Source organism: Colobus angolensis, unplaced genomic scaffold (assembly GCF_000951035.1).
Source record: "Colobus angolensis palliatus isolate OR3802 unplaced genomic scaffold, Cang.pa_1.0 Scaffold850, whole genome shotgun sequence".
NCBI classification, from domain to species: Eukaryota; Metazoa; Chordata; class Mammalia; order Primates; family Cercopithecidae; genus Colobus; species Colobus angolensis.
The window spans coordinates 161,591-172,090 of NW_012122377.1; the positions used below are offsets into that span (position 1 = coordinate 161,591).

At 40.3% G+C, this 10,500-nt stretch overlaps 1 protein-coding gene across 1 annotated transcript in view; it reads right to left on the reverse strand.

Annotated features, from left to right (window-relative positions):
• Positions 1 to 10,500, reverse strand: part of CEP295 (centrosomal protein 295kDa) — a 65,198-nt gene that overhangs the window by 34,728 nt on the left and 19,970 nt on the right. Inside the window, exons 8-10 of the mRNA XM_011930316.1 lie at positions 7,562 to 7,745; positions 7,175 to 7,342; positions 2,964 to 3,185 (exon numbers count right to left, since the gene is read on the reverse strand). Coding sequence (XP_011785706.1) covers positions 2,964 to 3,185; positions 7,175 to 7,342; positions 7,562 to 7,745 — 574 coding nt within the window. The remainder of the gene's footprint in view (positions 1 to 2,963; positions 3,186 to 7,174; positions 7,343 to 7,561; positions 7,746 to 10,500) is intronic.

The following is a 10,500-nucleotide window of genomic DNA, read 5'->3' on the forward strand; positions in this document are numbered from 1 at the left end:
AGCCGAGATTGCGCCACTGCACTCCACCCTGGGCGACAGAGCAGATTCCGTCTCAAAAAAAAAAAAAAAAATTAGGAATTGTGATAAGTACTATATAAAAAAAAAAAAGTGAAGGGTTATACAATAGAGTATAATAAATAATAGATTTCTGGGCAAGATGAAATTTCTCTGAGGAAAGGACATTTAAGCAGACACTTGAAAGGTAAGGAAGAACCAGCCAGGCAAACAATGTGAAGATGTATAGGAGATCTTTCCAGACAGACCAAAGGGTATAAAAGGCCCCATGAGGATAAAGAAACAAACCTTGGCCCATTCAAGGAACTGAGAGATCAGTGTGCATGGTTTTAGTGAGGCAAGGGGGGGAATACAGCAAGATGAGAATGGTGAAAACGTGCTCATATAGGCCCTTTATCTTTTTTTTTGTTTGTTTCTTTTGAGACAGAGTCTCATTTTGCCGCCCAGACTGGAAGACAGTGGTGTGATCTCAAGCTCCACCTCCCAGGTTCACGCCATTATCCTGCCTCAGCTTCCCGAGTAGCTGGGACTACAGGCGCCCACCACCACCATGCCTGGCTAATTTTTTGTATTTTTAGTGGAGACAGGGTTTCACCGTGTTAGCCAGGATGGTCTCCATATCCTGACCTTGTGATCCGCCTGCCTGGGCCTCCCAAAGTGCTGGGACTACAGGCGTGAGCCACCGCGCCTGGCCAGGCCCTTTTATCAAAAGAACTTGGTCATGGATTGACTATGAGAGTCCCCTTTTTTGGATTTCAACACGATATTCTCCCCTACTTCTCTGGCCACTCCTTTTACTGACTTTGCTATCTGCTCTTTCTCTAGCCATCTTCTAGATGTTGGAATCCCTCAGATGGTCTTACAAGCCCTCTTTTCACTAAATTATTTCCCCTCCAAGTGGTTTTCTATGCCTATGGCTTTAAATATCATATGTATGTCTAGATTCCAAATTTACCTCTCTTGCTTTAAATTATTTGATTAATTCAACAAATGTTAACTGAGCACCTGTTTTGTACAAGGCAGCAGTCCAGACTCTGGGGACACAGCAATGCACAAAATCAAAGTTCCTATCCTTATGGATGGGTCGGGTAGGCAATAAGACAATAAGCAAAATAAGCACCAAAGTCACTTTACTGGGCCCATCAGATATTGATAAGAGCTATGGGGGGAAAGCAGGGTAAAGGGGATAGGAAGTGAAAGGTGTGGAGGTTGGGGTAGAGGTGGGGAGTAGTAGAAGTGTGCCATTTTATATAGTCAGAAAAGGCCTTATTGAGAAAGGGATAATTGAGTAAACATGTGAAGAAAGTGAGGGAATGAGTCAAGGAAATACCGGAGGAAAAGAGAAGTCTAGTCAAAAAGACTAGCAATTGCTAAGACCACGAGTCCTATGTTTGCTGTTTGAGAAACAGCGAGCAAGCTGGCAACTACAGTGTAGAAGATGGGGAGGGAGGTATGGCAGGCAAATGAAGTCAGAGAGGCAGTGAGTATGGGAGTAGTGGTGGTGGGGATGTATGTATGCAGGTCATATAAGGCTTTGAAACCACTATAAACTCTCTGGTTTTTACTGAGTGAAACTGACAGTTATTGGAGGGCTCCATCCAAAGAAATGACATGAGATTACTTGCTTTTAAGAGGACCACTGTGTTAAGAGACGATAATAGGGAGGTGAAAGGCTGACAATAGCAGGCTACTACAAGAATCTACCCTAGAAAATGAACATGGCTTAAACCAGGATGTAGGTGGAAAAAAATGGTTGGACTATGGATATATTTTGAGGGTAGGGCCAACTGGATCAGCTAATGGTTTGGACATAACATATGAAAAGAGGGAACCAGAATGATTATAAGGTTTTTGGCTTGAGCAAGGGAATTAACATATTGCCAGATAGTGAAATGTGCAATACTGTAGGAAAAGCAGGTGTGTGGTGGGAGGGGGTATCAACAGGTCACTTCTGAACAAATTTAAGATATTATTAGATATACAAGAGAAGGAAACAGTTAAATAAGTAGGCGAGTTCAAACAGGAAGCCAAAAATAGAAATGCACACTTAGGAGACATGAGCATATAGATGATAATGTAAAGTGTGATATTTGAGATCAACTAGGGAGTTTTGATATAAAGAGAAGGGACTTGAGGAATGAGCTCTAGACTAAGCAATGACTAACAATGGTTAGTCATGGTGGAGATGTGGATAAACAGCGAAGAAAATGCAAGAGAAAACAGTAAAGTAGGAAAACCAAGGGAAGGTACTGTCAAGGGGCCAAGGGAAGAAAATACTTCATGGCTTCCTGTGGGACTCAGGATAAAATCCAAAACCCAAATATAGATCACAAGTCATTTTTCTCAAAAGCACAGAAGCAAAACATTTCTATACAAATCCAATCGCATTTTTAAAATAATCACAATCAAGGAGATACTTGAATTATATGTGAACAGATACTTTATAACTTCTGGAAGTATAGTTAATAGCCTGTTTTTCCAATCAGAAAATTATTTAAAATTAGCAAATAAGAAACCAAGTATCTGGTGAGAATACAATATGCTCAAAAGCCATTAACATGTTCATATATCCTTTGATCAGGAGTTATTCTTTAAAGAGTCCTTCCTAAGGAAGGAAATAAAGATGTGGGCAAAGACTTCACTAAAAGGATGCCCGCTGTAGCACAAAAATACCAAGAAAAATTAGAAAACGGCCTGAACATCTCAATAAGGAACTGGTTAATTTTGACTCATTGATTACATTGGAATGAATATACATAAATAACAATACTAGATTAAAAGTGGTCTGAAAGAAGATTAACTAAGGGTTTAATAATGTTTCTTTGTTGCTTTTAATTAGCAGGATTATGTTTTGTTCCTTTTAACCTCTATTTGATTTTTCAGAAATGAACCTACTTTTGAACAACTTAAAAGGGTTTATATAAAATGAGACTCTTGGAGAGAAATACCTTGCTCCTGCCCAGAGGATAATGTTCTCTCTTCACTGGCAATTGTTCCTGACTCAACCGTTGGTGCTTTACTCTCAATTTCACTAACAGTCGTAATCATTTCACTTTCATCCTCAGACATGGATTTAATTGTCCAGAGAGATTTTTGGCTTCGGATCTTATTTAATAATTTTTTAAAAAGAACTTTTGAAGGAATCTGTTGGGTCTTCATTACCAAGGGAACTAAAAGAAAGAAAAAAGGGAAAAAACTTATTTAGCATCTATTGTATTACCAGACAAATTGTTCCATCTTATATTCGGTCACTGCTATAACCACTAGTTAAAAGCACAATTTTATTTTCCTCAATATTTACAATTTAACAGTGTACATGACAATGCTATTTGACTCCAATCATTATAACCAGAAATAACTTTTCAAATGAAAATAGTAAAAGTGCCAAAATTCAGGTATTTTCCAAAAACATGTATGCAACACAAATTTCAAGCCTAAAAAACTTAAGAGGAAGATGTTTATTTTGCTCGCTAAATAACTGAATGTGTAACTTCTAATTAATTTGCAGGTAAGATTAATATTGAAAATACATGCTGTGAGGGTCTATAGTCTACACTAGAGAATGGTCCCAAAAATGGTTCTGTACTTCTTAGTGAGCTACAGAGGAAAACATAGCTATGAAAGCAAATCAATTGCTCCCAAATTATTCTTGGCACTATCTGGGAAAAATGTCTCCCACCCATCTTCATCCAGAGATCCCTTCAGTTAAAAACAAAAACAAAAACAAAAAAACAACACAAGTATTTCTTCATTTTCCCATGCGGGCTGATAGTCTAATGCCAAAACTCAGTATAATACGAACAGTTCTCTAAGAGGACAAAAGTGTGATGCAAGTATATATTTCTCTGGCTTAGTCAAGGAATAAAATTTAAGAATATCTTTAAGAGGTTGAAAATGGGGTTTTAATGTCTAACTTACATTAAAAAAAATTCCAATTGAGTTATAATTTACAAAGAATAAGGTGCACAAAACCTAAGTGTATAGCTTAATGAATTTTACATGTCGATGTAACACCTTTCAGATTATGTGGAACATTACCAGGACTAAGGTTCCTTCACGTCCCTTCCCAGTCAATACCCCCCTAAAAACAGCCACTACTTTAACCCCAAGATCACAGATTAGTTTTGCCTGTTTTTTTTTTTAAACCTTCATATAAACATGGAATCATATATTTAGTTGTTATTTTCTGCCTGGCTTCTTTCATTTACCATTACTCCACAACCCACTCTTTTTTTTTTTTTTTTTTTTGAGGCAGAGTCTCGCTCTGTTGCCCAGGCTGGAGTACAGTGGCATGATCTTGGCTCACTGCAAACTCCACCTCCCGGGTTCACGCCACTCTCCTGCCTCAGCCTCCTGAGTAGCTGGGACTACAGGCGCCCGCCACCACGCCTGGCTAATTTTTTGTATTTTTAGTAGAGACGGGGTTTCACCGTGTTAGCCAGGATGGTCTCGATCTCCTGACCTCGTGATCTGCCCGCCTCGACCTCCCAAAGTGCTGGGATTACAGGCTTGAGCCACCGCGCCCAGCCCCACTCGTTTTTAAGAAGTAAATTCATTGCCAATATTTAAAAGTAAGGATTTTTAAAAACAATGAGATTCCTAACTTCAAACAAACAACTTGGCAACACCGAGTCAATAAGACCAAATAAGATCAGCAGGAGCTAAAGTGTAACTGTCCCTTTAGATTAGGCAAGACTTCCATTGTGACAAACTAGATATTGAATAATACTCCCAATGAAAATAACTGAAAAAGTTGCATAAAAGAGTAAAAATATCTTTTTTTTTTTTTGATGGAGTTTCACTCTTGTTGCCCAGGCTGGAATGCAGTGGTGCGATCTCGACTCACTGCAGCCTCTGTCTTCCAGGTTCAAGCAATTCTCCTGCCTCAGCCTCCCGTGTAGTTGGGATTACAGGTGAATGCCACTACACCCGGCTAATTTTTGTGTTTTTGGTAGAGACAGGGTTTCACCATGTTGGTCATGAGGTCTCCAACACCTGAACTCAAATGATCCTCCCACCTCGGCCTCCCAAAGTGCTGGGATTACAGGTGTGAGTCACTGTGGATGGCCGTAAGAATATCTTTTTAAAGACACTGCTGGCTGGGTGCGGTGGGCCACGTCTGTAATCCCAGCACTTTGGGAAGCAGAGGCAGGCAGATCATGAGGTCAGTTCGACACCAGCCTGGGCCAACATAATGAAACCCTGTCTCTGCTAAAAATACAAATTAGCCAGGCATGGTGGTGTGTGGCTGTAGTCCCAGCTACTCAGGAGGCTGAGACAGGAGAATCGCTTGAACCCAGGAGGCGGAGATTGTGGTGAGCCAAGATCGTGCCATTGCACTCCAGCCTGGGCAACAGAGCAAGACTGTCTCAAAACAAACAAACAAACAAACAAAACAAACAAAAAAAAGACACTGCTGACCTAGCATGAAAAGAAAAGGTTCTGCAGCGGACAGAAATGAAATTTACGTGGAAAGCTTGGAGGGAAGGCAAGTCAGTCCTGAAACCATCTTCTGCCAAGCTTATGCCAAAGTCAAAACACAGTAACCTTAAGCTGCTGCTGCTTTTTTTTCCCCCAGTTGCTGGTAGTAACCTTAGGCTTCTGTTTGGACAATAATGTAGGCATAGGAGACATGAATAAGGCCTAGAGCCCTCACTTGAGGAGTCTAATGGGAGGCCTACATAAAGCTGGAATCCCAAAAGGCTATGTTCAGGGTGTAGGGCGAAGATGATAAGAAACCCTGAGTGGTTTTAAACAAAGGCAGTACTAGTACATAGGGGGCAAAAATAGCTTAAATCCATAAAGAGGACTTGGTCTTTAAGGAGACATGCAGGTAAAAGGAAGGTGTTAAAGGTAACTCCCAGTGGTCTGGCTTGGGTAACTGCAGACTGTGATACCATTCACTAAGATAGAAAAGATAGGTAGAGACTGTTTCAGTAGGCAAGAGAAGATCATAAATTTATTGCTCTACATGGAGTTTTAACTATGGGACAGTCAGGTAAAAAAGTTCAGAATGTTGGAGACAGAGATGTTTGAGAGATCAAAATTTGTGCTATCCATCATTACACACAAAGTACCTAGAAATAACCGAATACCAGTAGGATCTCTGATGATCTGACAAGTCTGTGCTGACCTTTGTTGTGCTGAATCTCTACTCACTCAAATGGGGATGGCACCAGATTCAAGAGGCCAAATAAGAGATCCAGAGCTAGTCAATGAGATATGGGGTTTCGCCGGGGGCGGAGGCTCACGCCTGTAATCCCAGCACTTTGGGAGGCAAGGCAGGTGGATCACCTGAGGTCGGGAGTTCAAGACCAGCCTGACCAACATGGAGAAACCCCGTCTCTACTAAAAACACAAAATTAGCCGGGGTGGTGGCGCATGCCTGTAATCCCAGCTATTCAGGAGGCTGAGGCAGGAGAATAGCTTGGACCCGGGAGGCGGAGGTTGCAGTGAGCCGAGATCACGCCATTGCACTCCAGCCTCGGCAAAAAGAGCAAAACTCTGTCTCAAAAAAAAAAGAGATATGGGGTTTCACTGAGGGCATACATATAAGGGGGAGTCCAGTGGCAGCAGGCTGGACAGAACTGCAACTGCTTGCAAAAAACATGCAGTTTAAATAGCACTGTCACTTAGTACCCTTTTCCTAATGACCTCCACCTGACGACTTTCATTCAACCCAAAACTTGACACCTTGATCCTCTGTGTGGCTCATGTTCCACAGGATGGGACAGGGGCTCAGATGTTCCTCATAGACAAGAAACGAATCTCCAGGTTGGCTATTTCCAGATTCCCTAGCTCAGAACACACATTCAGGTGTGTATGCCACACAGGGTCGTTCTCAGGGTATGCTTAAGTTATTGCTATCAGGTATGTTTACCATACAATCTTTCAAATGAATTCAGAATTGAGCACCTAACTCAAATAACCTGAAAATCTTCAGATCATCTGTACGCCTGAATACACTTTCCTCCTACACATATGAAAAAGGATCATCAGTGATGGATATATAAAAACATTGTTTCCTTTAGCTACTGCTCCCATCAGTATTACTCACTGCTTGCACTTAAATCAGACCAGATTTTCCTAACTGCTGGCTAATGGTTAGCATTTCTTTTCCTGTGAAATATTGTAATATTTAGCTCAGAAGGGTTTTTACCATCTGTTTCACTAGAACATATTACTTCAGCTTCTGTCACTGGAAGGTCTTCAGCTGCACCCAAATTTTCTTGTTCCATTGAAAGGTTCAGCTCTTCGTCTTGAATCTGATCAGTCACAGTGGGCAAGGGCTCTGGTTCAAGGTGCAGAATCAGATTCCCTTTCACCTCTTAAAAAAGAAAAAGAGACATGTTTCCATTCCAAAATGATTAAAAATAACTGGATCACAAAAGTGCAAAAGGTCACAGTAATGTCTCAATCTAAAATATGGGGGGCCTCCTTCAAATTGAGAACTCATTTCAAGATAAAAACTGCTTTATCATTACAAACATATTTTCCCACCAAAACGTTAAAACCACTACTGAAAGCCCTCCTGAAAATATCTTACTCCTGTCTGCATTGTATATATCTTCAAAGGCAAATTCCAATTCTCTCTGCCAGTCTTCTTTCATTTCACTGCGTTTGTACGGAAGTTCAACTAGTTGTGGTGGCATTTGTGCTACAGTCTGTCTCCTACGTGCGAGGTCCTCTTGCTGTAGCTGTTTAAGTTCTTTCATTAGTTTCTCCTGATTCTTCAAGAATAAAGAGAATTAACAAAAACTGAGTCACAAACTTTGTATGGTAATATTAACAGTGTTGCAGGCAGGGGAAATGAGGATCAGGGTCCAAGCTTCTCTCCTCTCCTCTATTATTTGTTCAGCCAAAAGACAGACATTTACTCATTCAACAATTATTTGTTGAATACCCAGATTCCACATTAAGTGCTAGGGACACAATCTCAACCCTACCCTAGTTCCCTAGTAGTAAGACCAACAAACAAGTAGTATTATGTTAGTAAGTACTGTGAAAAAGTGGTACTGGTTAGGCCATTAGCTGCAAAAAGTGTCTGCCAGCTACAGTTTTCCATTCTGAGGAAAGTCATGAAGTTAATTTCTATATAAGTTGCCATGGCTCCCGTGCTGTATTTTATTCCAGTTCTCCATATACCTATCTGAGGTAAGCACCAAGACGCAGAGTGACTGTGGCTTAACATAGAATATTTCTTGTTACTTCACATTCTTATGAATTTCCATTATTAAAGGAGATCTGAATGTATTTCTTTAAGCTTAAAGAGTATGGCTAATATGAAAGTTTAATCAGTGTTTTAGTGAGGTTATCTAATAGAATTTTGGTGGTAGAAGATAAGGAAGGAGAACAAGGCAAGAATTCTCATTCCTTGGGATAAGGATTTAGCCAGACAAAAGTGGGTGAAAGAGAATGAGTCCATGTAAGAAAAAACTGTAGCACAACGGTATGGAGACGAAGGCATGGGATATTCAGAAAACAGCACATTTTTCACTATAGCTAGGGTATATAAGGCAAGGATAATTAGGGAAAGAAGATAAAACTGGAGAAGCAGGTAGAAGTCAAATATTAGTTAATATAGATACTAGAAGGAAATAAGGTCCCAGGCCACAATACAGTATGCAGCAAAAAGGTTCAGATAGGAAAAATGAAATCCTCTATTAGCAGTGAGATTGCATGGTTTTTAAACAACCTTCTTAAATAAGGAACATTACGTCTACTATAACATAGAGAAATCCTGCATTCAAAAAGTGGTAATGGGCCGGGTACAGTGCCTCATGCCTGTAATCCCAGTACTTTGGGAGGCTGAGGCAGGCAGATCACCTGAGGTCAGGAGTTTGATAATAGCCTGGCCAATATGGCGAAATCCCATCTCTACTAAAAATACAAAAATTAGCCAGGCGTGATGGCACGCGCCTGAAATATCAGCTACTCGGGAGGCTGGGGCAGGAGAATAGCTTGAACCTGTGAGGCAGAGGTTGTAGTGGGCCAAGATTGTGCCACTGAACTCCACTCTGGGCAACAGAGACTCTTTTATTTATTAAAAAATAAATAAAAATAAATAACAAAGTGATAACATATACATTACTTATTCTCTTCTAAAGTTTTAACTATTTTGTCTTTTGAGGATGAATTTTTTTTTGCCATGCCCTGAAAAAGAATAAAATTAAAATGAACTTATTTCATTTATACTATGATTCTAATTATCTAAAGTTATTTGAGTAAGTATACTATTTTAGCTCACTGCAAGCTAGCATATTATTTTTTTTGGATTATTTATAACAATGACCCCTACCACTAACATTTACTGAGCTTATGAAATTCCAGGTACATTTCTAAAGGCTTTACTAAACTCATTTAATCCTCACAAAACAGATGATCAGGAGAGGTGTGGCAGGGGAGGTTAAAAAACAAAAAACAAAAAAAACCCAGCCAGGCTTGGTGGCCCACACCTGTAATCCCGGCACTTTGGGAGGCCGAGGCAGGCAGATTGTTTGAGGTCAGGAGTTCCAGCCTGACCAACATGGTGAAACCTTATCTCTACTAAAAATACAAAAAAACTGGGCTGGGCACAGTGGCTCATGCCTGTAATCCCAGCAATTTGGGAGGCTGGGGCAGGGGGATCATAAGGTCAGAAGATAGAGACCATCCCTGGCTAAGATGGTGAAACTCCATCTCTACTAAAAATACAAAAATTAGTCAAGTATGGTGGCGTGTGCCTGTGGTCCCAGCTACTTGAGAGGCCAAGGTAGGAGAATCGCTTGACCCCGGGTGGTAGAGGTTGCAGTGAGCCAAGATCATATCACCGCACTCCAGCCTGGGCGGCAGAGCAAGACTCTGTTTCAAAAAAAAAAATTAGCTGTGTGTAGTGTCGCATGCCTGTAGTCCCAGCTACTCAGGAGGCTGAGGCGGGAGAATTGCTAGAATCTGGAAGGTGGAGGTTGCAGTGAGCCAAAATCCCGCCCCTGCACTCCAGCCTGGGTGACAGAGTGAGACTCCATCTCAGAAAAAACACATGAAACAGAACTCAGAGAGTTTAACTAATCTGCCTGAGATCAAACAGCTGACTGGTGAAGGAGAGAGATAAATCCTGGCAGAATGACTGTGGAGCCCACTTGCTTAACCACTAAACACTACTGCTTTTATGGAAGAATCTGTTCAATTTATGACTGCTTTTTGTGTCTGTTTCACTATAGGTTTAAACCTTACATGGGGAGAATTACTGACAATAATTCAGACATTCAGTTATTTTAATCATAATTCACTCCTAGTTTATAAAAGCTAAAAATTTAAGGGAGAAGCTCATGATTTAGTTCAAACTATCAAAATAAACTTTCATAAGAAAATTTAATTTCCAATGCATTTTTAAGAAGTACTTAAAAACTCATTCCTAAGATGGGTATTTAAAACATCCAAATGCATTAGTCAAATCCAGAAAATAAAATCAGACTTCTAATAAGAGGAATCTTTTTTTTTTTTTTT